Source organism: Lissotriton vulgaris, chromosome 2_1, assembly GCF_964263255.1.
Source record: "Lissotriton vulgaris chromosome 2_1, aLisVul1.2, whole genome shotgun sequence".
Taxonomy (NCBI): domain Eukaryota; kingdom Metazoa; phylum Chordata; class Amphibia; order Caudata; family Salamandridae; genus Lissotriton; species Lissotriton vulgaris.
Genome location: NC_141687.1, coordinates 945,031,719 through 945,058,772, shown reverse-complemented (window position 1 = coordinate 945,058,772; position 27,054 = coordinate 945,031,719). Strand labels below are relative to the sequence as shown.

Below are 27,054 nucleotides of genomic sequence, written 5' to 3'. Positions count from 1 at the left end.
TAACCTTGATCTTTCTAGTGCACTCCCCCTCTGGTCCGTAACGGATTTGGGCCGATAAGTTGGAATAGAGTCTTGCTAAGAAGTGGATAATAGCAGAGGGGGCACCCATGCCCAATAGGGTTGACCACAACAAAGTATGGTCGACCAGATCGAAGGCACTAGAAAGGTCCGCAAAACACAGGAACAAAGAACCCGGTTTGGCCTTGGTGTATTTTCCTATTAGGAGATTTAGGTTAATACACTGTTCTATGGTGCCAAGACCCTTTCTGAAGCCATATTGGGATGATGCAAGAATATTATTGTCTTCAGCCCATTCTTCCAAGTGCCTCAACAGGACCCTGCTCATGATTTTTAATGAGGAATCCAGAAGGGAGATAGGGCGGTAGTTCTTAGCCTCTCCTCTATCTCCCTTCTTGTAGATTGGAATAATTATGGATTCACTCCAGGTTGAGAGGGTCTTGTTGTCGACGGCGGTGTTAAATGCTAGGGTCAATAGTGGGCTCCACAGGGCCAGATCGAATTTGTAAAGGTCAATTGGGACCCCGTCTGGTCCTGGGGCCTTCCCTCCTTTGCTACTATTAATTGCCATGTCGACTTCATGGAGAGTAATTCCCAGTGGTTCAGATGATATAATGGGGTTATTACAGATGTTATCATGAGTCTCCCTAATTGGGTCAAAAATCCCAGTGAAATGTAGGACCCAACTATCTTCGCTTACTTGGGCGGTAAGAACTGGGAATTCTTCCTTCTGGAGGAATGGGCTATTAATAGTACTCCAGAACAGTTTACTATCCCGGAGGGCTGCTGCTTTATTCAGGTCATCCCAGGCTTGCTCTCTTAGTTCTTGCTTCCTACGCTTCAGTTCGATGTTATAATTGGACCTCAGGTGTTTAACCACTTCCCTGTCTCTAGGTAGGTTGGATAGCGCTTTCTTAAGGGCTTTTAACGCCCGGGTACACGCCTAATCGAACCAGCCTAACATTTCACGTTTAATTGGTGCCTTGTTAGTGGTAAGGGTTTTCATGATTATTGTGCCAAGTTCCTCGAAGTCGTTTATAATACTTTCGGATGGAGCATCAATTTCGAGGCAACAAAGTATCACTTTGGAACCGGCTCTCACAACTCTGCGATGTAAATTCTCAGATCTTTCCCCGCACCATTTAATCCGTATCCCGTTTTGCCTACATGGGGTAATGTTAGCTACAACCCTACCGGTAAAGACATTTCTTGAACTCTCAGTGAGTATGGACATAGTTAAAACATTATGATCACTCATGCCAAGGTCCAGGATAAGCGGGACCGTACAAAACGGAACAATCGGGGTCGAGATCAGCAGGTAGTCAATAACAGAGGCGGTATTCCTCCCGGTAAAAGTAGGAGCAATATTACCCTCTTTGTCAGGGGCAGGTTGATGGATGATCAAGTCATACTTTAGCAGAAGGTTATTAAGGGAAATACCATAGGGGGAATGTAGGAAATGGGCTAAGTTCTCCCCAGTGTCCCCATATTGAAGTCCCCTCCCCAAATAATATCATAGGATATGGTTGATTTATAACAAATTTTGTCCAGGGCTGCTTCGAGTTCATCAACAACAGAAGTGCTGGTAGAATCAAAAGTGTTATTGTAATGATTAATCAACAAAATATGCCTACCCCTGTTAACGACCAATTCCAATATCTGGGAATGGAACCCCACTATATGGCTTTTTTTTACAAGTACAGGGAGATGCACAGATAATAAAATCAATAAACCACCTTTTGCCCTCCCCATAACAGATTCTTCGGCATGACAATTGTAGGAAACAAAACCATCATAATGGATGTCATCAACAGACGAAGTTTCCTGGAGGCACAAAATCTCAAAGTCCAGGATGTGTTCTCTCCATCCCAAGGCTGAGACTCTTTGCCGCCACCCTGCAATATTCCAGCTCGCCATTAAGTATCCTGTCCGATTGGGGACCTGCGCCTGTTGTAAGAGGGTATTTATGGAGGGGGGGGCTGATTTTTCACATCCCATATCTGATGGACCCGGGGTATGGGGTGTAAGATAAACCTCCTTCGTATCAATAGATGGGGCGGGTGCCATGTGAATCATATCTGAAATACGAGGAGCTACCATACATTGATCCGGAGAGATGGTTTTAGCTGGGACCTCCCTAGGTTCAGTAACAATGACCAACTCAGGGGATGATAACTCGGGGGGTAGTCAATCGACTCCCTCCAAGCCCTCTAAACAGCCATACCGATTATAATCAAAAAAAGGGTTGAATTGGGACGAGTATTGGGGTAGCATGGGAGGTCTGGTATCATGTGGTCGTTGCCTGCCCCTACGTTCCACTCTGGTCCAGTCACCGGTTGTAAATGTATTGGCATTTATATAGCGCACTACTTACCCGTAGGGTCCCAAGGCGCTTCGACCGCTGCGAAACCCTTCCTGGCTTCCCTGAGAGATGGTCCCTTAATGGGTATCTCCAGGGTGAGACCAGGCATCCCCGGCGGTCTGGTGGGGCCGTTAGTGAAGATGAGGCAAGCTGATGCCCAGAGTTGCCGAGTGTGATCGCTGATCAGAGTGGGCACCGAGGCGAGAGAATTATCGAGTCCGCTGACCCTGGTCCAGAAACCTGCCGTGCTGGGAATCGAACCCTGGTCCCGGGCCGTCCTCTGCTCTCGGGTCTGCCGCCTCTAACCAGTGAGCCACACTACTTCACTTCACTCTTCTAGTATGATGGATATTATTAGTAGGTGGGAAAAAGAAGGAAACTGGGAGGGTTTGAATAGTGGAATCGAATGATCTGTTGAAACCTGCACAGATATGGGAAACCGTACGGGGGTCTCTAAAACTCACAGTAATACAGTCTCCGTTAATGGTTTTAGGGGTCTTACCAATCCAGGGAACCCTCCTGACCATAATAATTTCGTTATGTAAGTGGGCTGGTAGAGGTCTATTCCAGTTAAGCCACTTAATGATTTTGCTTTTCAGGGAGCTAAAAGTTTCTGTTTCCCCTTTTTCTAGTGGCGGTGCTCCAGCTAGGACGACCATAAACCGATTAGCTTCTGGTGAAAGATCAGGCCATCTGGGTCTAGGGGTTTTATATTCTTTAACTGGGGATCCCTGATTCACCTCGTCCATATGTCCCGGGGAATTAGTTAAACCAGCTTGATGGCTCACAAAATGCTGGGAAATTGTGGTATTAACTTTGCTAGGTAAGGAGGGGGCAGATAAGCAGCTTGCTAAGGAAGGAATAGGAGGTTGAGTCGGATTGGGGGGAGGGGAGCTAGGGGGGTAGGAACAATAGGAAGAGTGCTTATACTGTTGGGCTTACTGGAATTGGTTAAGATCGAGGCAGTAGTTTTCTCAATGATGGATATTCTGACGTCCAACCTATCTAGTTTAGCCTCTAAGGGGGATACAATCGATTTGAATAAGGCAGCGATCCACTCCATGGACGCCTTACTACTAGAGAGAATAACTTCTTGGGTATTATTAGGTGGCGATGGGTCGCCATGCAGTTTAGCTGATTTAGCAGATCTTCCGGATTTGATCTCTTTTTTATTATATACTCTTTTCCGTTTCCTAATAGCACCTTCCCTCTCCCCTTGGATCTTGATATGGGTAGAGCTCTCCTCAGGGACAGAAATAATTGAAACATTATTACTTACGGGGGCAAGGTTAATTTCTGCTACAGTAACAATTGTATTTGCCACAGTATCACAGTCCACTCTTGGCGGAGGTTCTACCTCAGAAATAGGAGGCTGTACTTCCACAACAGAGATAGAGTTAGAGTTTTCGGTAGTTCTTACCGGTGTTTTGGCATTAGCAAGAGGCCCTATAGATGAACGTTTCAGTGACATTAGTTCATTGGATAGGCGTTTCTCCAAGATGATAATTTTTCCATACCTCCTGCGGTTGAAAGACCTCCGGCTATCGAGGATTTACTCCGTGTTTCTCTACCAGCCATAGTCCCGTTGACCGGTGGATGCTAAACAGGCTAGGAGGGTAGCCCGGTCCGGTCACTACTGGTCACGAACGGGCACAAACGGGCCCGCTCTTTGCCCGGTCTTCGCCCGTGCGCGTCCGCGCGCATCCCGCGGGCCTGGAATGATGGTCCGGCAAAATAGCCCTTAAGGTAAAGCCACGCCCCTAATTAGTATCCACAGGGAGGAGGCGGCAGGAAGAGGACCAGCTGTGGCAGGTTAGCGCACTGCCCGCTGGTCCTCGCAGTCCCGCTGCAAGCCGGAGATGGAAAGTGGCTTGATTCCTCTCCTCGCTGTTGCCTCAGACGCCAGGAAACTCGAGCTGCACCCGCGAAGTGGGAGCCGCGAGGCGTAGGATGAAGTCCGAGTCGGCGGGAATTAGAAAGGTGAGTCCGCTGGATAGCCCACTCCTCCAAAGAAACACACACAGGGCTTAGGTCCACCCCCCTGATTTGTATCCACAGGGAGGAGGCGGCAGTAAGAGGACCAGCTGTGGCAGGTTAGCGCACTTCCCGCTGGTCCTCCAGTCCCGCTGCAAGCCGGAGATGGAAAGTGGCTTGATTCCTCTCCTCGCTGTTGCCTCAGACGCCAGGAAACTCGAGCGGCACCCGCGAAGCGGGAGCCGCGAGGCGTAGGACGAAGTCCGAGTCGGCGGGAATTAGAAAGGTGAGTCCGCTGGATAGCCCGCTCCTCCAAAGAAACACACACAGGGCTTAGGTCCACCCCCTGATTTGTATCCACAGGGAGGAGGTGGCGGAAAGAGGACCAGCTGTGTCAGGTTAGCGCACTGCCCGCTGGTCCTCGCAGTCCCGCTGCAAGCTGGAGATGGAAAGTGGCTTGATTCTTCTCCTCGCTGTTGCCTCAGACGCCAGGAAACTCGAGCGGTGCCCGCAAAGCGGGAGCCGCGAGGCGTAGGTTGAAGTCCGAGTCGGCGGGAATTAGAAAGGTGAGTCCGGGAGGAACTTCGCGGGCAACCAAGATGGCCGCGTAAGCTCGGAGCTCCGCGGACCTTCCGATCCTCCTCATATATCCTGACTGATATCCTGTTCCACGAGGGTGGATTCTTATTGCTGATGGTCTACTGAGGCGAGCACTGCTTTCCGTTTTCGAATCGGTGGTTCCTGCGCTGAGCTACGTCGAGTGGAACTCCGTGCCAGGACTGTGCCATTGTCTCTCCGGTCTCCGTCACTCCGCACGATTGATCTGCGGAGTGCTTGCCTGTTGTCTCTGCTGGCGGAGTACTAGGGCCTACAGCTCGTTCCTACGTCGGCCTGATCTAACTGTCTTGCCCGGATTCTCTACTTGGCTCACTGGGCTCGGACTTGGCTGGTACAGCCCTTTGTCCTCATCGGAACCAACATGGCGGGCAGAGGGGACCCCGACAAGACATCGAACAAAGGAGTCCGCCGGAAAACACAGTCGCAGCAGAGCAGAATTGAGCGATATACTCAGCCGAAGACGCCGCCTGCCACGGGCCCCTCTGCCAAGAGCCTTCCACCTACGGGCTCGCCCGACGGCTCCGAGCCTACCTTGAGCGACATTATGGGAGCCATCACCAGTTTTCGGGCTGACATGCAACAGCAACATGAGATCTTGACCCACAAGGTGGACACCATGGCCGTTGATCTGACTCTCATTAGGGCCGACCTGGGCAAGACTAATGATAGAGTGAAGACATTGGACATTAAGACCTCCAGCCTGACAGCCGACGTCTCGGACCTGCAAACCGAGGTCCGGAACCTGCAGATGACTGCTGACCAATTCTCGAGGAGGCTGGAGGACTTTGAGGGACGTGCCAGGCGGCAGAATGTCCGCATTGTCGGTGTCCCGGAGGGATCAGAGGAAGCGGCGACGGACCTTTTTGTGGAAGAACTGATTAAGACCCATTTGGCACCGTCTGGCCTTAGTAACTTTTTCTCTGTGGAGCGTGCCCACCGGGTGCCGGGCGTCCCGCCGAAGTCGGGCGTGGCGCATAGGCCCATCGTGGCGCGACTCCTCAACTTTCGGGACCGGGATGCGGTCCTGCAGGCATCCAGACGACATGGACCGCTTAAGTACCAGAACGCTGATATTCACTTCTACCCGGACTTTACCAGGTCGGTACAGCGGCAACGCCAGAGCTATGCCGGGGTAAAGCGGAGATTGCGAGATATGGGATATAAGTATTCCATGATGTTTCCTGCCAAACTCCGGATTGAACATGAGGGCCGTACCCTGTTCTTTGACTTTGCCGAGAATGTGAGTGAATGGTTGGACACTTTGTCGCCGCGTCGGGACGCTCAAGATGACCATGATGGAGGTGCGGCTGGTGGCCCGGATCTATGAGACTTGGCTCTGCAGTAGGGACACCGGCGTTGGGCGATTTCGCTTCATGAGACTGTTGGGTATTGTTTCTTAATTGACCCTGTTGACTTTCCTGTTGGTACATGGAGGGTGGCGGGAGGAGTTCGCGGAGATTCCTTACTCCTCTGGGTCTCTTTTTAGGTCGCGCCTGCGATTGCAGGGGCGAAAGCCCCTGCTGTCGCAAAGCGATCTATTGCAATCATTTCAGTCATTTTCCCTGTCAAGGACTAGGCAGAGACAACAGACTGTCACGAGCACGCAGCCGGCCGGAATCGGATCAGGTCACGCGCTCCGATCCCGGCCGGCTGTTCACAACACATGCACACGCAGGCACAGGCAGGCACACACGCAGGCACAGGCAGGCACACACGCAGGCACAGGCAGGCACACACGCAGGCACAGGCAGGCACACACGCAGGCACACACAACACACACACACAGACAGACGCACGCACCCCCCCCCCCAAACTCACCGGGCTCTTTTAGCGTGTTCCGTGTCTCTGTCGTCAGCCAGGGGGTCAGTATCGAACCTCAATCTCCCTCCGCAGCGCTGGTCTTCACCCGGGCCCCGTCCTGGGACCCGGGACTTCAGATGCCGCACTCCTCTTTGGTGCCGGGGCTTGGAGCGCGCATGCGCGGGCAGCTCCCGCCCCTCCTGCTTTCGGATTGTGGCTTTTCTGACAATTTGAACCCCATGGAACACCAATGACTATTTTCAAACGTTGACCCAAGGCAGTGTTCTAGGCTGGCATTCCTTTGGACCTTCTTCTAGACAATGAGGTAAACGCAAGTACGTGGATTTATCAGTTTCCACCAATTATTGAATTCCATTATTGTTGAAGGCTATTAGGTGATTTAAATTACACACCCGGTGCATTTCGGAGAGGGTGCCTTCTTCAGTAGGCAATGGTTAAATTGATAAATGCATAAATTAAACATGCTCAAAGAAAAATCCGAAGTTTGAATGCAAGACTTGAGATCGGCTGGGAGCCGGGAACCTCGAACACTGTGATCAAAGTTTGAAATATATCGCTGTGCACTGGGAATCATGCAGGATAGTGCACGAAATCGGTTTGACGCCCCCTGGCTGTTGCGCCATTTCTAGCAGCAGGCACGTGAAGTGACAAGTCAGGGTGTCTGTGACTTAATGTGGGCACGCTCGATGTTTGTAAATCAGTGCTTTAATTGGGCCGGTACGGAGTACTGGAACTTTTTCTTATTTTGTGAGGGAGAAACCGGTACTTCAAGAGAAATGTAATACTTTTAATTGGAGAGCACCGGCACCTCTCGGAAACAAGCAGGCACTCTGGTACAGAATACATGCACTTCTATTTTTCTATTTCAAGCACTGTTTGTAATTGAGGGGCCTCTTGACAGGCAAGGGTTGTCTGCGAGTGGGCATTTCTGGTAGTTCGGTGGACTCCTGAACCCATCGGAGGCGTCTCTGTTTAACCATGTAATAAAAGGTTTAAATCCTTGGGGGGGCTCGGCCAGTCATTCATCCTTCAAGGATCGATGCAAAGTGCACCATTAACAAGGTACTGATAAACACCAGATAACGGCACCAACAATCTCTTTCGTGGTGAATGCGTGCTTCACAAATTGAGTGCTCGATTATGCTGTGTGTGCGGGTCCACTCAGCCGCTCATCCTTCTGAGGTCGATAAAATGAGTACCACTGAAATGGGTAACAATACATATCTGTTATTCGGCACCAAGATGCCTCTTTGGGGGTGAATGAGCGCTTTACAATGCATGTTATGTTTTAGGTAATGCCTGAAGATGTACAGTTGGAAAAACACCTCTTTTGATGCCAAACATGCGGCGCACGGGCGCAGCAGGGCCCTTTCCTTGAAGGGAAGGCAATGCAAACGGGAGCAGCACGGTCAGCTCTCCTCGTGCTCTAACCTTTGCTAATAAGGGGGCTACACCCTCCGAGCGGGGGGCATCGTGGCCGAGGGTCCTATGGGTCAGCACGGAGTGTGCTGATCTCACCTGTGCCAGAAGACAAGAGCAGAGTAGGTCAGGTCTCTGCTGAGGAACAGAGTGTCTGAGACAAGGTTCTGGCCCTCCCACTGCCGGGGGTTTCTAGGAACGGACTGTGAGATCAGCAGGTGTTCTCAACATGACGCCCAACCGCACAGGCTTGGCCACCCAAGCCTCTGGAGGAAGGGGGCCTCGCTTCTCGAGGGATGTTGGTTATTTCAAGGTGCAGGACCCGGATCACAAAGGTTCTGTGGAATTCACTAATCTTTGCTAATTCGCAATACATTTTCTTGAGCTGTGTGCCTAAATTGGTTTTAAATGCTGATGGAAATGTATGTTTCACAGAAACAAAAAGCCACACCGCAAGTCCGCAGCAAGGAATTTGCACATTCCTAGGAAAACCAACATAATTTTTTTTATGTGTTTCTTTCTCTGGACACACTTTTTCCACCCATTGAAAAAGTTCACTTTTGCAATAGTAGGGACAGTATTACCTTTTCCCCCTTGTGAAGGACAAACTAAACAAGCATTGAAAATGCAATAGCTCTCACCTTTAATTAAGTTAAACCCATTTGCTTTGCGAACGGTATTGTATAGCACAGCAAATGGCTTTAACTTAATAAAAGGCAAGACCTATTGCATTTTTAATGCTTGTTGTAGAGTAGTTTCTGGGGCGACAGGCACACTGCTGGTTGGGGGGGCTTTTTAGTCTGATGCAGGGGTGCAGGGTGGGGGGTGCAACTATGCAAGTTTATTTGTTTGTTCGTTCTTTCTCATCTTTTCTTCAGGCAATGGATCGTGTTTACTGCTGTTTACTTGATGTCTGGGCTGGCTGGGGTTGGGTGGGACGGGTTGCGGGACGATGGGGGGTAGGAAATTAAAAGTGATCAGTTGGAATGTTAATGGGTTGGGTGACCGTGTTAAGAGAGGGGTGGTGATTCAACTGCTTAAGAGACATATGCCCGACATTGTGCTTTTGCAAGAGACGCATTTGGTAGGCAACTCTTGCAAGGCCCTTAACCGTAAAGGCTACAAGATGGTGGCCCACTCTGGGTTCTCTTCGGGCTCCCGGGGGGCGGGTATCCTGGTGCGTGCGTCCCTTCCTTTTGAGATAGACGTCACTGTGATTGATGAGAGGGGGCGCTACGCTGCAGTGGCGGGAAGATGGGAAGGGCGTTCCCTAGCGCTACTTTCGGTTTATGTTCCCCCGGGCCTGCAATCCAGTACCTTCCACGACCTTGGTGGCGCCATATTGTCCCTGCCTGCTGGCCTATTGATATTGGGGGGTGATTTCAATTCAGTCTGCTCTGGTTCCCTGGACCGCCAACCGCCGAGAGATCTCCGCAGTTCCCAACTGTGGTTGCCTTCCTTTCTTGATTCTATGGGTTTGGTGGACAGCTGGCGACTACTACATCCCGTGCTCCGCCAATTCTCCTTTCTTTCGAGTGCCCATGGTAGTCTCTCCCGAATAGACTACGTTCTTACCCTGGCTGCGCATGCGTCTGCCGTGTCTGAGGCCCGTTTTCTGGCGCGGGGTATTTCCGATCACTCCCCGTTGTGGGTCTCGTTTGATTTTAACATCGTCCTGTCTGACCGCCCGGTGGCGGTTAACCCTTGGTATTTCCGTAATCACAAGACTCGTGCACTCCTTGCTAAGGCCATCGACCTCTATTTCTCGGAGAATGTGGGCTCGGTTGGCTCGGCTATCACCTTATGGGAGGCATTCAAGACTGTGTTGAGGGGTGAGGCTCTTGCTCTTATTGCGGCGGCTAGGCGAGTCAGAGATGCCGACCTCGCGTGTATTGAAGACGAGGTTTTGCGCCTCGAGTCCCGATTGGGACCCGAGCCCGACCCCTCTCTTTTGCATGACCTTTCCCTCAAACAAGCGGAATACCATGATCTCGCCACGAATGCTGCCCTTACCCTGGCCAAGGAACAGCAAGGTCGTATCTACGATGTTGGGGATAAAGCCGGGAAGCTACTGGCTTGGCTGGACAGGCGCGAGATGGCTAGCCGTGTGGTGCCTGAGATTTTGGGCGACAACGGTGTCGCCGTCACGGACCCAAGTGCCATTGCCGAGTCTTTTGCTGACTATTTCCGGGGTGTCTACACTTCCCACTCAGACCACTCCGAGGCTGACTCGGCTGCTTTCCTCTCGACGATTGACCTTCCTTGTCTTTCTGAAGAGGACCGTGCCGACTTAGATCGAGACATATCCGCTGACGAGATCGCCTTGGCGATCATTACATTAAGGTCGGGTAAAGCGACTGGCCCCAATGGTATCCCGGTCGAGTTATACAAAATTCGACCAGATGTGGTATCCCCGCACCTGCGGACTATGTTTTTGAAGGCACGGGACGAGGGCCTCCTCCCCTTGGATCAGAGACTGGCCACCATCGTGGTTATTCACAAGGAGGGAAAACCGAGAGACGTGTGCCGATCATATCGCCCCATCTCTCTCCTCAATGTGGAGCCTAAGATCCTAGCCAAGCTGCTTGCCAGTCGGTTGGTCGGAGTCATTGGTGATTTGGTGCACCCGGACCAGTCGGGTTTTATTCCCCACCGTAACACCGCCCTTAACCTGCGTCGGCTTCATGGTGTTATGGCCAGAGCTCACACCCTAGAGGAACCGGCGGTACTTGCTTCTCTCGACGCCACGATGGCTTTTGACTCCCTTGAGTGGAGTTATCTTTGGGCGGTGCTAGCGAAGCTTGGATTTGGTCCGGTCTTTCTGAGTTGGGTGCAACTCCTTTACGCTTGCCCGCTGGCTAATGTCACAGTTAATGGCCGCGTGTCGGCGTCCTTTGCCCTTCATCGAGGTACCAGGCAGGGTTGCCCCCTGTCGCCTCTCCTGTTTGCTCTGGCTTTGGAGCCGCTTGCGGCCATGCTACGTGTACACCCGGACTTACATGGTATAACTTGGGCCCCGGGCTTTGAGGATAGAGTTTCCCTGTACGCAGATGACAGTCTGCTCTACCTCACTTCCCCCTGCAAGTCGCTCATTGTGGCATGCGACGTGCTTAGGCTGTTTGGACGCCACTCTGGCCTGGTCATTAACTGGGCTAAGTCCTCCCTTTACATTCTAAAGGGGGACACACCGCGCCTCCCCAGAGGCTGCAATATCCAGATGGCCGGACAGGGCTTTAAGTACCTGGGAATATATATTACCGGTAGTTCTAAGGCGCGATATGATCACAATCTCCTTCCTCCTCTCCAGCGGCTGCGGAGAGACGTGGATAGCTGGCGCAGGCTCCCGCTCTCTCTTCTGGGCCGGGCAGCCTTGTTTAAAATTATGTCCTTGCCCAGGTTTCTGTATGCTTTGCAGAACACCCAGGACCCGGTTCCGGCCCGCTATTTTCGGGAGATTGAGAGCTTGCAACGCGCCCTGCTCTGGGAGGGTCGACCCCGTGTCGCCATCCAGAAACTCACATTGCCGTGGTACGACGGAGGCATCGCCCTACCGGATGTGCGTCGGTACTACTGGTCCTCTCAACTCACTGCTATCAACCATGGCTTTTATGGCCCCGTGGATAGCCCAGGCTACGCAATGGATAGATGGCTTTTGCGCGGTGGCAACTACTATCGCGCCCTGTATTCCAGATCCTTCGATCGGCGCCTGTCAGGCCCGACCAAGGCAGCGGTTCACATTTGGCGGACGATTACTAAAGCGCAGGGTTGGCAGGGCAGACTGACTAGGTTCACCCCACTATATAACTCTGATATCTTGGGCAGGCTGTGGCACACCAAGGGCTTTGACAAATGGGATCTCATAGGTATCTCCAGGGTGGACGACATGGTTATTAAGGGCGAAGTTAAGACCTTTCCTCAACTGCAGGCCGAATATCATCTGGGCGGTTCGGAGTTTTTCCGCTACGCCCAGCTGAGACACGCATTGATCTCTGCCAAGCCGGCGGAGGGTGGGATCCCCGAAAGCTCCCCCTTGGAGGACAGGATTCTGGATGGCTATATGCCTGACAGTGCTATTTCTCTGTCCTATAAAAAACTGATTAATGTTCGAACTGATCTCCTTCTGTGCTTGCGAGATCGGTGGATGGCGGACGGCCTGGAACTTGACGATGAGGACTGGCAGAGTGCAGTGTCCTCCCCTAAGGAGGTCGCTATCTCCTCACGTCTCCGACTGGTGCAATTCAAAATCCTTCACCGGGTGTATGTCACCGGCCCTCGGCTCTTGCATATGGGATTCTCGCCCGATGGCCTTTGTCGTCGTGGTTGTGGGGGTCTCGCAACCTTCATACATATTCTGTGGGAATGCCCCGTCATTGCCCCTTACTGGGCGAGAGTGCACCGGATTATGGGAGAGGTGACTGGTGTGGTGTTGGCAGCGGAGGCGCGGAGATGCCTCCTTAACGTCTGGGAACCGACTGATTACAACACGGCGCAGACTCGTTGGGCGACATTGGGCAATATGATTGCCAAGCGTGATATTGCTCAAAAGTGGGGTGCTGCTACGGCCCCCCTGGTGGTACAATGGAAAGCCAACATGGATTGGTGCATGTTCAGAGAAAAGACGGTTTATGTTGCCAGGGGGAGGCCTCAGACATGGAATAAAGTGTGGGGGGCATGGAATGCATACAGGGGCGATGTGTGCTTGCCGCCGGAACCTGTCCCCCTGGACGAACGCCTATCACCGTAACCTGTGACACCAACTGTTTTATACTGTTTGTAATTCTCCTGCTCTTTCCTCCCCCCCCCCCATCCTACCATTCATTCTTTTTATCGAATCTCTACCTGTCCTCCTCTGCCTTTGGCCGACTCCTATACATCTCTGTTGTTCCATTGCCACTCTTACGCGCCCTTTGGCGTTTCCTTTCTTGGTTTAGTTCTCTCTTTTATTAAAAAATATAAAACAACCTGCAATGTACTGATGCAAATCGCCTTGCACTATTTCCCTCCTGAGTCTATGCTGCCTTGCCTCCGGGATGTTAGGCTGAATAGCTGTGTGCTCTTTTCTAATAAAGGTTTTAAAAAATTTAAAAAAAAAAAAAGAAAGGTGAGTCCGCTGGATAGCCCACTCCTCCAAAGAAACACACAGGGCTTAGGTCCACCCCCCTGATTTGTATCCACAGGTAGGAGGCGGCAGTAAGAGGACCAGCTGTGGCAGGTTAGCGCACTTCCCGCTGGTCCTCCAGTCCCGCTGCAAGCCGGAGATGGAAAGTGGCTTGATTCCTCTCCTCGCTGTTGCCTCAGACGCCAGGAAACTCGAGCGGCACCCGCGAAGCGGGAGCCGCGAGGCGTAGGACGAAGTCCGAGTCGGCGGGAATTAGAAAGGTGAGTCCGCTGGATAGCCGCTCCTCCAAAGAAACACACACAGGGCTTAGGTCCACCCCCTGATTTGTATCCACAGGGAGGAGGCGGCGGAAAGAGGACCAGCTGTGTCAGGTTAGCGCACTGCCCACTGGTCCTCGCAGTCCCGCTGCAAGCTGGAGATGGAAAGTGGCTTGATTCTTCTCCTCGCTGTTGCCTCAGACGCCAGGAAACTCGAGCGGTGCCCGCAAAGCGGGAGCCGCGAGGCTTAGGATGAAGTCCGAGTCGGCGGGAATTAGAAAGGTGAGTCCGCTGGATAGCCCGCTCCTCCAAAGAAACACACATTTGCACTCAAATTTAGCGCTAAACGCCAGATTTGCCTTTTGTGTAATTTCGCATAATTTTTCTGAAATGTCACGCAATTACCCAGAAGGAAATTATGTGAATTTTACACACCCCTAGAGAGAATCCAGCATGCAGCTGACCAGTTAGCCAACTACACATTGATGTGTGGTTTGAGTAACAATAGGGAGCATGCATTTGCTTGGAGAAAGTAGAAGGAATCCACTTTTCGTCATTGAGCTAGCCTGGACTGGGATGGAGCCCAGAAGAAGAACTAGACTTTTTCCAGAGTTAGCAAGGGGGATCAAGTGTCAAAGAAAAGATAAGGGGGGAGTGTTGTGCTATTGGTGAAGCAATCAGACCACTGGCACTAAAAATTGTGACATCGATTTTACAACCATAGAGATACGCAGAGAGGAGAGAGGAGATGTTACGGAGTCCGAGAGCGAGGGTTTGAAGTTTTGAATTAAGTGGCATGTCATCAAGAGGGGACAATAATTATCGCTAAGCGCACTTAGCGCTAGGATAATTATCGCCACCCAACTCTGAATTTTATCGCAGAGATAGTGTGCTATCAGCAACGCTTATCTCCACAGAGATAAAATTCAGAGTGCAAGCTGCCTAACTGTGTGATTATCGCTAGAAATCCAGCGATAATCACACAACTTATGGCGATAGCTTGCTGATAGGGCCTCACATACTTAGCCATGATATCCACCTTCCATAGGCTATCATGGATAAGTCAGTTTCAAAGCAGGCGTAAGGAAAGTAGCGATAACAGAGGTTTTCGCTACTTTTCTTGTCGCTATGCTGCTTTGCATGAGGCTTGATATTAGGAGAAATGTCGTTTAGCGACATTTCTCCCGTTATCCTGGGGAGGAACGCCCACTTTGCATCTCATTAGAGATGCAAAGCTGGGCGGTGAGGGAAAGGGCGAAGGAGCAGGGATTCACGCGTTAGCGCGTCCTTGCTAATAGGGCGTTAGAATTATCGCCGCTTTTCGGCCAAAAACAGCTGCAAAAGCGGCGATAATTTTTTAACGCCCCCTTGTTGATATGCCCCTTAGTTTCAAGACAAGTGTTTCCTGCATGGGACCTGTTTGATTGGTTGAACTGATGAGTTGATCTTTGAGTATGGGATTGTTTTGTGTTACAAAATAGAGTTTAGAGAACTTCAGGCTGATCTTCTTCTCAATTTCCCTGTGATGGAGGGTTAAAAATTAAGAACATGGAATAATTATTGTGAAAAATGAAAGTTTCGGAGTTAACCAATGGAATTCTCCGAATTGTTCCTTCAGCTTCCTAGAGAAGAAAATTCTGGAGATTGAAGACAAACACGAGGCTGAACTCCAAATCGTCAAAGCTGAAAAGCTCCAAACGCAGGAACTCCTCTTCAAGCAGAGCGAGCTGATTGGGGAGCTCGGCCAGCAGCTACACGCCGCCACACTCAACAACAGCCTCCTACAGAAGCAACAGTCGGCACTCATGGACACCATGAATCAACTTTTTAACCTGGTGTCACAATGCAACCGTGAGTATTGACTAATACTGTGCCTTTAGAAGTCCTTCTGCGCTCCCATTGGTGGATTGGCCATGTCACGCAATTGTTATCCAAACAAAGATGGCCCCCAACCTGCCCATGGGACAGTTCTCTACAGGAAGAGGAGAGAGATAGAAGAGAGAGAGAAAAGAGAGAGAGGAGAGAGTGGTAGAAACAGAAGAGAGTGATAAAGAGAGAGAGGAGAGAGAGATCAAATCTGTCCTCATATCGTGGGTAAACCCTGACAGGCCTAGACAAATACTATCCTTGTGGTGATTGGTGCGCTTTGAGGATCTGTCTCCATAGTGTATTTAGGTACTTTTGAGCTAGTGTATAAAAAAAGTAAAAGTGCAGTTATATTTGCCACAGTACGCTTTATAACCTTCCCTAGTATTAAAGCGTTCGTGAAGTTAGAATAGTAAATACACACTCCATTACGATCAGGTGTGTAAGTGTGAGTGTATACGTATGTACATACGTGAAGGGAATCCTTTCAGTACTCACGTCATGTGGGCACTGTTTGAGTCACTCTTACACAGTCCCCCCACCTCAAATGAAACAAAAGGGATCACCCCATCTGTGCGTTCCATGCACAGCACAGTCAATTAACAATTAAATTTGTGCCGAAGAGACAACATACTCATAATTCTGAAAGAAACCTCATAACTCCCCAGAAAACTCCTACTCATTGAAAGTAAAACCCTGGAGGTTTGAAGCTCTTGTTGTTCCCGCCTTTCGTTAGGTACATGGTGTTACGCCACTCTGACCTCAACTAAACATCCCAAGAGGGTAACCCATCTCCCCTTTGCTCTATTCCAGAAATTTCTATGGTTCCCAAGGAGGTGCAGAAGGACTTCAAGGACTGCGCAGATGTCTACAGGTCTGGGTTGACCACCAGCGGTGTCTACACCCTCCGTTTCACCAACTCCTCAGTGACCGTCAAAGTAAGTAGCAGGAGGTTGCAATGTGCATGTGAATGTGTGTCAGCAAAGTGTCAGTCTGAAGGTTCCAAAAACTCACACTGCCCACCCTCTAAATCCCTCAGTTTTCTCCAGGAGACTCCGTTTTACCGACAGTGCAGTTCTGTCTTGCTTTCAGTCACAGAATGATCCTTAACAACAGTGGATTCTGCAAATGTCTTCAGACTCGAGGGAAGCCTGCTGATTGGTGGCTCCTGTAAGAAATAATTACCTCGGCTTTACTCATGCTACAAAAGGGCAAAATCTCTGGTGGCAAACTCAAAACAGTTTTGTGTAGCCGGATTGGCCATAGTGGGAATCGGGTATTTCTCTGGGAGGCTGGAATAGAGGGGGCTGATTTTGAATGGTGGGGGGCGTTTTTAGGTCTCGCCTGAGCCAGTGCATTCTCTGCGCTGTGAGACATTTAGGAGTGGAGTTTCAAAAGTCCAACCACAGCTTTGTGTGGCATATAGTGTGCGGCTACGCGCACAGGCACTAGCAGAGGCGCCATCCTCTCGCTCGGCCAAGCGCGCGCGCCTCGCTTCAATGCCCCTCCCCACCACAGAGTGCGTTTCTTAGCTTGTTTTAAGTGGTGCTATTGGTTTTCCACTTATCTACGAAGCCAGTGCTCTAAGAAACAATCAGTGTCTAGGACTGCAAATCTAAATGTGCAATGTTTGCACAGTGCTTAGCATGACATAGGTCTGCTTCAGGGTGGGCTAATTTTACCAGAGAAGCGAGCTAAGGATAACGGGATAAAGTGATTTGCCCACGATCACACAGTTTCGGAAGCTAGCGTGAGAACAGAGATCTAGTTATAGATTGGATGCCTTTATATCCCCATTAACAGCGGCCTGGTTAATTTCAAAGTGTGAGGTAACTTGTTACTTCACCATTTATCTGGCCGCTCATAATGCGGGCCAAAGACTAAATCTGCTCTTTAATCAGCAGAGTATATATATCAACAGCAAGACGCTCCATGTTGTGTTGATTCAGCCATCCTGCACGTATACCCAACAGTATATTGCATTCTGGGAAATGTAGTTTTCCATTGAACATTGGAAGTATGGTCAAAAATCACAGCCCGCGGGGCTCCTTGCTGTCACACTTACCAAGGTCCTGCTTTGCCGCTGAGGGAGACAAGGTGAAAACACATTTTCACTGTCACATCAAAACTCTAGAATCGCACCAACCAGCACCTGGAGTGGAGAGATAAACGGCCCCCATAGAACAAAAAGGCCTCTGAACACAGTTGGGTCCAATCATCGCACCAACTCGTAGGCATTTCTCATACCATTTCAGGTTACACCAGCAGGAAACCCAATTGAATCAGTGACAACATTTTTGTCCTATTTCAGTTTATTTTCTATTCATGAATTGTTATTATTGTGAGGTTAAACATGAAAGAATTCAAATGTTTACAAATGGTGCAAATTTGGGAATTGCTTGGGTATATATATATTTCATGTGTTTTTCGAGACTGCGACTGCATGGTGTTTTACATGCACGCCCCTCGGCCAGCAGATGATGCTGTTTTGCATTGCACTGACTGGCTTGCCGCAAACAGAGGCGCACCAGCATGACCAGCTGTGAGAAGGAGCGAGGCGGGATATTCTATATTTATTAGCTGGAAGGCTCAGGGCTGCGAGGAAACTCCGCAAAATCCTCTTTTTCTGTTCTAAAATCAGGGCTTTAAGTGTGCCCGATCCTGCCGTTGTTGAGCTCCGGATGTTATAAAGAACAGGTGCCCGAGACATGTCCCTAACGGGCTCTCCATAATTGCCCTCCCCCTAAGGGTGCAAAAAAAATCTTAACTCTGCAGCAGTGCTACCCTTCACTGCCTTTGATGTACCGCCAAAGAGACTCATCGTTTGTTCACTCTCATAATTTCAGACCTGAAGCATTTTCCATATTATGTACAACCAAGCCATAGTTGTTGCTTATTTAGCTTCTGCAACTAAGAACCTTTGACAAAGCCAATAGTCCTGGCTTGTTGTAGGTGTAATATTATTTGCATTATATAACTGGGTGTACTGACAGAAACAGCTAAATACCAGTCGGGCAGCACACTGTGCTAAGCACAGATTTTTAGCTTACATGTGTATAAGCCACTCCCTTAATTATACAGGACCCAACCCCTTTGTGAGACTCCCCCAGTTTTTTCATCCCACTTAAAACCCTGTCGAAGAAACTGCATGAAACGAAAGAGCATCATTCATCAAAGCATCTTCAATACAAAGGATGTAGTACGTCTCGCAATTGTGAGATTTTGAGCCATTGGCATTGTAAATGACAATGACTTTTATTTATGTCTTTAAAAAACAACACATAAATAAAAGGCATTGTCATTTACAATGCCAATATATCAAAGTTTCTAAAATGCGAGACCTATTGCATTGTAAATGCTTGTTGTTACTGGGGGCTGGTTGTGCAGTGGTGCTTCTACATCGCCCCCCAGAAACAAAAGCAGCAGGGGGGCGGGTCCGTCTACATTGCCAGGGCTGCTTTGGGATCCCAGTCCGCCCTGCATGAAGTGTGTCCGTGTGCAGCATACCAGAAAGAAAACTGTGACTAATCATGTATTATATATGTTTTTTGAGAGAGAATAGGTTGCAGTTGGTGGTTCACGTCCACCAACACATCTTTCATAGAGTGTGCGAAATTGAGAAGTCAGGCAGCAGCTTGCACATACAAAATAGTGATGGGTGGAATCATTAAATTAACCTCCGCTGCTGGTAATTACTGGGCATATCCCCGTCCATCGTTCTTATGCCCACAGTGGGACCTCAGATTAGACACGCCATATGCAAAACAGCCTTGGACCTCCTCCACTAGCAACAGTCCAGCCCGAACGTCCAAGCCAGGCCCTCTCTGAACCAGAAAACTAGTACCCCAAGACTGGTTTTGGCCAAATTGTGCCTCTTCGGTTAAGTATGGCTTGGTTTCAGAGACACAGTGAGCTCTAAGCCCACGTCTCAGCATACCTTGTGCACTTAGCACATTGCACTGAGGAATACAAAAAAGTAATGTATGGAATGCTTAAATTAATCTCAGCCACTGGAACCAAGCGTCACCCGACTGAAGATGCCTAAGTAGGCCGAAACCGGTCTTGGGTTGGCTGTGTTACATTTTTGAGGTTCACGCAGGAATTTTCCTGTTGAAGCAGGACCAGGACTGATTTGCTTATGGGTAGGTCTATTCCGAGATGGCATGGTGAGAAAAATATGATAACTGGGGCCCAAAGAAATTACCAGTGGTTACGACTTCAAGCAGTCCATCTACCACTTTTTAAATATTTTTAAATTGGAAAGCAATCAATAGAATAGTTCTAAATGCTAATGAGGCCTCATCTAAGCCCCCCAACCAGCCACACTCCTGCGCTCCCGCACTGATCGCAAACTGATTATCTCTAAAAGGCTTTTCCAGAAATGGTGGTAAATAATTTAAAGTGGCAGAAGCAAAACTATGGAACAATCTCCCCAAGGACCTGAGATTAATCAATCACCTCTCCATTTTTAGGCGTAACTGAAACCAATTCCTCTTTAAGTGGTAAACAAGAACAATCAGATGCAATATTCTGCAATTCCTCCCTAAGCCTGCACTTTAATCTCCCTGTCTCCTCCTACTTCATCCTGCTGTTTTTCAACCCCTTTTCAGCGACTACATGTCAGGACTGTTTAATGTCCTATATCCTAGACACTTGTTCTTGTTACTGTCTGACACAAGTTTCTATTTTATTACCTCTAAGCTTATTTTACTATTTCTACAGTTATTCACATTTCTGCTTGGTTTCTTTGTCTGTGCATGTTCATCGCATGCTTTGCTGGTAGCTGGACCGCTGGCACTTGTTGTCCATGGGGTGATCATGTGAAGACTGTTGCAGTGCCTGTAGATTGTTGTTGATTAAATATACTGGAATTTTTTGTTTCTTTTGCATTGTGTCTATGCCATTATGGTCACTACGGTTCTGATTTGCGTTTCCAGTTCAGTCGCCGCTTTATTTCAAACATTCTAACATCGCAGACCATACATTTAAACAGCAGTGTATGACACATTTACTTCTCATGTTGGGGCAGGGCTAAGCCATGTAAAGAAGTGTAATCCATGTTGAGTGCAGCGCATTTGGAGACCTGGGTATTTTTTTTAGCAACAGGGAGCTACATCGTTTGCCCAGAGGATGTTGTGTGTTACGCAGTGGCCTCCCTTGTATGCTTCTCTCCACCACGCTATATGTGTCATTATGAAGCACTATATGTTCCTCTGCACTCAAGGGCTCCACTTTATTTTTCACCATCTGTGTTTGCTACCCCTTAACCCTCATAATCAACTGGTAGGGAGGAGGAATAAGAGTCCATTCTTTTCCCCGAATCAGTATATCAAGCAATCAAAAATGGGAATGGACCCTTGTAGCTACGTGAACGTAGGTTAAATTGAATCACCCTCATAAACGCTATGTTATTTGTGCGGTGTATATCTGTTCTCCGCCCCACATACGCGTTATGGCATAGTCATTGGGTGTTCAAAAGTGCTGTATGCCTACCTCATACTGAGGCAACCTCTGGTTCGTGTAGTAGTGTCCAGAGAAATGGAGGACCCCCGTGAAATAGGAGTGAGTGAAGGTGATTTATTAAAATACAAAAAACCACCAACAAAGCTTTACTATAAAAAGGTGAGATTTTGTAATTAAAAATAGTGGGTATAACTTGGGATCGTGTTACTTGATCTCGTTATACTTGAATCATCAGCAACGTCGACATGTTTCTGTTCCTTCTGTGCCCGGGTCTACGGAGCATTCGTCAGGACAAACAAAACACACATAACCTTCATTTACTTACACTACTTGAGTAGTAATCAATAGTGTTATTCTTAACACACAGATTCTAAGTTGTTCTAGTTTCCTTATTTGTAAAGGATTCCAACTTCATCAGGGGAAGGGACTCGTTGGTCCCGAGCCGCATGTGGAACGGTCTCCGCGTCTGGTGCTGACTCTACCCCTTAACCCTTCAACTCTCCAGCACACATGCTGCTCACTATCCCATATAACTCTTTGTGCATCAAATATTCATTGATCTATGTGTGCTTCTCTATGCCAACCACATACCTTCAATCCCTCCCCGACCCACACCTTTTCTAGTTAAAACCTTTAAATCAAAAAACATAACAGTTCTGAAGTACATTGATAAGTTTCACCCCTATCTCTCCACCATGCCACATAATTCGACTCACCAGATCCACTACACACCACACAGTTCCACCCCACACAATCCCACAACTAACATTTCCAGTTCAACCCACATAATTCCACTCCAAACCACATACATCCACTCCACTCCAAACCAAAGCAAATGGGTAAAAGACATTGTCATTTGCAATGCAACTAGCTCTAACACTTGCAAATGCGAGACCTATTGGTATTCCCAATGCTTGTTCTCTATTAGTAACATCTCCACTGTCAAAGAGAGTACAAATACTCATAACCTCTATCCCTTAAAGGTGCAGCCGCGCAGCTCCACTTTAATTTCCGTGCACTTCATTATGAAGAGCGTGCACACTTCTAAAATACAATTAGATCTGTGGGAAAGGAGAGAGAAAGACTTGCATTGTCTGTGTCTGTGCATTGCAGTCTAGTCATTGTGCCGCCTGCAGGAGGCTCTGTTCCTCTTTCCTCCCTGCACCACTGCCACATCTGACTTGTGAAGGGTGGGAGGGGGCGGCAGGTGAGGCTTCAACATGGAGTTGAATGAAGGGGCTGAATAGGGATAATTGAGTGCCCAGCAGTATGCCCTGCCTCATCTTTCACAGTTTGAAGATGATCTATGCAGAAAGGCTTTGGAGCAGGCATCCTTGTTTACACTGTACATTATGAAGTGTTGCAGCACAGAGGGTGTGTTGCCCAATTGCAGCTCAAGAAACACGTTCTCCGGTTTGGGTTGCCAATAAACAGGAACAGCAACATTTGTTGGGAAGATACCCTGAACTAAGAGAGGACCAAGGAAGGAATGCAACGTGGTAAACATTCCTCCTTTAAGAAATATGTGATATTTACGGCCAGGTGCTCACAGAGTTTTGGAAGAAAAGAGACAATGAAAAACTAAAGCACGCAGTCATCCTTTCCTCTCCAAGAGAACACAATCTGTCCTTTAAGCAGGAACATAAGGTTTGTGTGCGAAGGCCCTGTCCCATGGACCACCCTGATCATCACTCCTGCTGCATGGAACGTGCTGCCAGAATGCTATTGTCATGTGGGAGTTCTGTGCACGTATAGTAAATTTTAGACTGCTAACAAGCGCATTGCAGGTGCCTGATCGATGACAGAATTATCTTTGTATCTTACTCCGCCCATCGCATCACCTTAGTTCTGCCCCTAGCACCACCCTTAGCCCTGCCCACTAGCCACACTTTAAATCGACTTGATGAGTACCTGCACTTAGATTTTCCCCATTTAAAGCCCTGTATGCAAGTGATGTTTAACTTTTTCTGGGAATGCTAGGATGGATTTGTGTAATATAGTCTTGACTGCATGAGGTAATTGGCCACAGTGAAATGCACACTGAGCTCGAAGACAGGAAGAATGATCTTAAGAATCCTTACTTGGGTGAAACATGTGTGGGCAACACTTGTGCCTTGAGCCTCTAGGGACATGGTGTCATCCAAAGTTGTGTGTCACTTCGGAAGGTGTGGGCGAGGGGCCCATGATTTCATGCTACCAACATTTTTTCCACTCCTCCTTGCCTACCGCTGTAAGCAGGGTCTCAGTCTTTGTTGGATTCAGCCACCAAAAGCTGATGGCCATTCACCACCAGATGACAGCTAGAGCTTCACCATGGACCTTACATCTTGTCTAGGGGATGGGTTTTGAGTACTTGAGTGAGGTAGACCAAAGAAAAAAAAGCTGAGTGTTCTCTGCATCTCCGCATATATGTAAAAGCAAACCTGTGCTTGCTGAAATAATGGGGCAAGAGGCTCCAAATAAAGATTGAAAAGAAAGAGACATAGAAGAGCCACCACTTTGGTTCAACCAAATAGGAAGTATTTGATCCAGTTGAGACAGATCCAGTGAAAGCACCTTTTCCTCCTGTGGGGATTAAGATTAAGATATTACCTTTTAAGATTTTTTGTTGTATCCACTATTGACATTCAGCCAACCTTAACTTCCATTTGACTTTAGTTTCTTGGAGGAATTTCATGGATTTCTATTTGTTTATGGCTGGTAAAAAGTTGAGGAGAGATTTAAAGTAATATAGTTGTTAAAGTAACATCATTGAGTTGAGTCACTTCTTGCATTGGGTGTGTTTCTGTTCCATCAATCTTGCCCAAAAAATGTCAGTTTTAGCCAAAAAGTTCAGGAGCAAGAGGGTATATTTTTTAGCCCTCAGCCGTGCTTATGGGGTGCATGTAATGCCTTTCTCCCCCACCTTGCCCAAGGATGAGATTGTTCTATTTGATTCTCTTACTTTAAGGTTGGAGTTTGTTGTGTCCCATCACATCCCACCTTGTCCAAGAACGTAGGCAGTACGTACTTTTGGCCCAACTCCTTGCCCATGGGTGGTGTTATTTAGTGGCCTTCCCTTACATCTTCTCCAGGAGCAGTTTGTCTTGGTCTCTTCACAATGGCCAAGGGTGAGGGGAGCATTCTTGTTCCATCTGCCTTTACCAAAGTTGACCACCTTTTATGGAAATTCTAAGCAATCGTGTGCAAATGCCTTGGTCATCTGTCCCATGCTTTCATCATAATTATGTTATAAATGATGACGGAGGCCCAGAGCACCAGCTATAGACTCCATCACACTCTTCAAACAGATCACCGGATCAACTGTCTCCTGTCAAAGAGATCCGGGTCAGAAAAAACAGCAACCCTGTGCCATGTTGACAAATACACAGCAAACTGTTGTCCCCGTGACCTGATCTTTTTCATCTCTCCCGATGTTCAAAATGATCAGGAAAGATTACAAAAGAAAATGTTCATTTTGTCCCCTCAGCCATACCTGTATTGGTGGGTGGCATCCCAGCCCCACCCATCTGTTTTGCTCAAGAGAAGGGGCACCTCAAACCCTTCCCCCGCCTACTTCAGGGGTATGAGGGATATATTTACAACCTGTTTCACTCTATATTTAGGGTGTATGTGCAGTTCCCCACACCTTTTCCCAGTGCTGAGAGGTGTATTTATTCCACCAATTTGCCCAAAGCAAGCAAACATTTGATGCTCTTTCATGTGCATTGCACAAGGGTGGAGGGAATATTTTTTGCCCTCTGACCAAATGAAAGGGCTGTATTTGTTCATCTCTATATAGCTCAAGGTTGGGGAATATGTTGTGCCTTCACCCTGAATAGTCCAAAGGGTGGGTTGGTGGTATGGGTTTCACTACTTGCCCGAAGGTTGGGTTATTTAGAGCCCTGTTCCCTCTTTGCTCAAGTTCAAGCGGTCTTTATTTGACTTCCACCTCTCCCAAGAAATTGGGCATATTTGTGTTCCCCCAGTCTTATAGAAGAGCAGGTGGGTCTTTGTTTGCCCCAAGCTAGCAAGGGCTACTTGTATGTCCGTACCCTTGCCCAAGTGTAGGTAGGCATTGCCCAAGAGTGGGGATCTTTCTTTGCCTTCTCCCCCCCCCCCCAGGTTGGCCCAAGGGTTGAAAAGTCTCTCTTCTCCTTGCACATACCATTGCAGCAGGTGGATTCACTCTACTCTTACCCTTCACCCTTGGGGAGATGAGGGTCCTTTCTGCCCCCACCATGCGCTCTGTGTGTCCAAGCCTGTTCAATGAGAGTTTTTTTCTTTCCATTCATGCCTTGCCCTGGGGGCTATTTTCACCACCGTTCCATAAAGGGAAGGAGGTTCTTATTGCCTCCCTCTCCTTGCCAAAGGGTGGGGCTGATAATTACATCCCCACCTTGCCCAAGAGTGAGAGCAATTATACTACCTGCCCCTTGGGCAAGGTATACTGTCCTACAGGGGAAAAAAACATTGGCACCGGTGATAGCTGACAACTGCCCCAGGCTTCCTTCACACTCATTTTTACAAGAGAGACGACCATGGTCTTTTTTTAGGTCTGGATTTTGCAGCATAGCTGTCATGGCTGACCTGTGTTTAAACAAACAGATAGAAGGGCCTTTGGATGCATCCCTTTTCACCCATCGACTTTCTTTCAGACAGTTCCTGAAGACTGCCTTAGAATAGTAGAGTCATGTATTTATTTCTCTCTTAATGCTGCTGGCTGTTTGGGTGTATCCTTCTGTCTCTGCTCCAGTGCTTGCAGTGAACTGCATGAGGGATGGACTACTTTAGAACTATGACCCTCTCTGTCTTTAATATGATAATGTTGCATGCGTTGGCACATTAAATTCAGACCTATTGGCATTGCTAATGCTTGTTTTCTCATGATGACATAAACCGCCCATCCCTTCCTCAAGCAAGACAAAGTGGACACATACCAACCATCTCTGGGTAAAAGTGGAAAGGGCACTATGCAGCACCCCAATCTAGGGCTAGGCTGGGGGGAACCTCTAAATACACCTCTGTTCTTGTACAGAGAGTTCCGGCGTACTTGGGAAAGAGACGGTAGTGGCAAAAAATTTCCATCCGCCCTTGGGAAAAATGTAGTGGCTAGAAATACTCCCACCCTTGGGAAAGACAAGCGTCACTAAGTACCACCCCAACCCATGGGCAACACAGGAGGAAAGAGGCAACGGGAATTGCAAATAATACCTCCCTACAACACCAACCATCACAGCCCTTAGGTAAGACTAAGCAACCACATGACATTGTTGTGTAAAAGTAATATCCTACTGCCATTGGGCAAGCTGTGGGCTGAGTCTTTGTAACACCACCTGGTCCTGGCCAGGCAAATATGGGTGAATATGAATGCCCTTTGGATATGTTTGCTCTCTCATCCTCTATGACAGGAAAATAACAAACTAAATAGGTGTGTGACCCTTATGCATATTGCAGTATCAGCTCTCCTCTGTGCTACATACCTTTATTGCTTCTATCCAAGTGAGTGTGAAGTGTACATGTGGCAAGTACTTGCATTGTTTGCTAAAATTCATTACTTTACAAACAATTATCCAGAGATATTCAGAAGTAGCGAGTGTGCAATGGATTTTTGAGCCCTTATTACCAATGGGCCATCGCAAATGGGTCTCCGAGGCTCCTCTTAGAAACTAGGAATTGCCAAGGGCATTTGCTGTTACCAATCCTGTTGCACTTAAGAGGCCACCCTTAATGAGTACCGTGGTTTCTAGGTCGAGCCTGCAACAGTGCACGCACTGCATGCGCTCTCACTCACAAGACGTATTATTCAGATTAAAGGACTTGTCACCTGCCCAGTGCTTACCATTTGTTGGCTTCAGTGTCACTCTACTTTGTGGCCTCCTAAATGAGCAGCACAGGCCAAGAGGCACTTCCATTCCTTTCTTCGAAGCATGGACCAAGCACAGATTGATTCAACTTAATTAGTGCCCTTGTACTGCTCAACCTGTGATTGAGGAATTATTTTTTCTTTCCCCTCACACTCACCCCTTCTCCGTCTTGCTTCCCCTGTTTGATGCCCCATCCCCCATCACCTCCTAAGGGCTGTTTTTTCCCTCTCTCAGTTTTTCCTTCTCCCACCCTCCTCCCCTGCATCTGCCTCATGTTGCCTCACCCTTCTT

At 48.4% G+C, this 27,054-nt stretch overlaps 1 protein-coding gene across 1 annotated transcript in view; it reads left to right on the top strand.

The window, feature by feature from the left end:
• LOC147731447 (angiopoietin-2-like) overlaps positions 1-27,054 on the top strand; it is a 225,258-nt gene that overhangs the window by 135,642 nt on the left and 62,562 nt on the right. The window contains exons 4-5 of the mRNA XM_086956490.1: positions 15,207-15,439; positions 16,268-16,392. Of these exons, the coding sequence (XP_086812616.1) occupies positions 15,207-15,439; positions 16,268-16,392 (358 nt within the window). The remainder of the gene's footprint in view (positions 1-15,206; positions 15,440-16,267; positions 16,393-27,054) is intronic.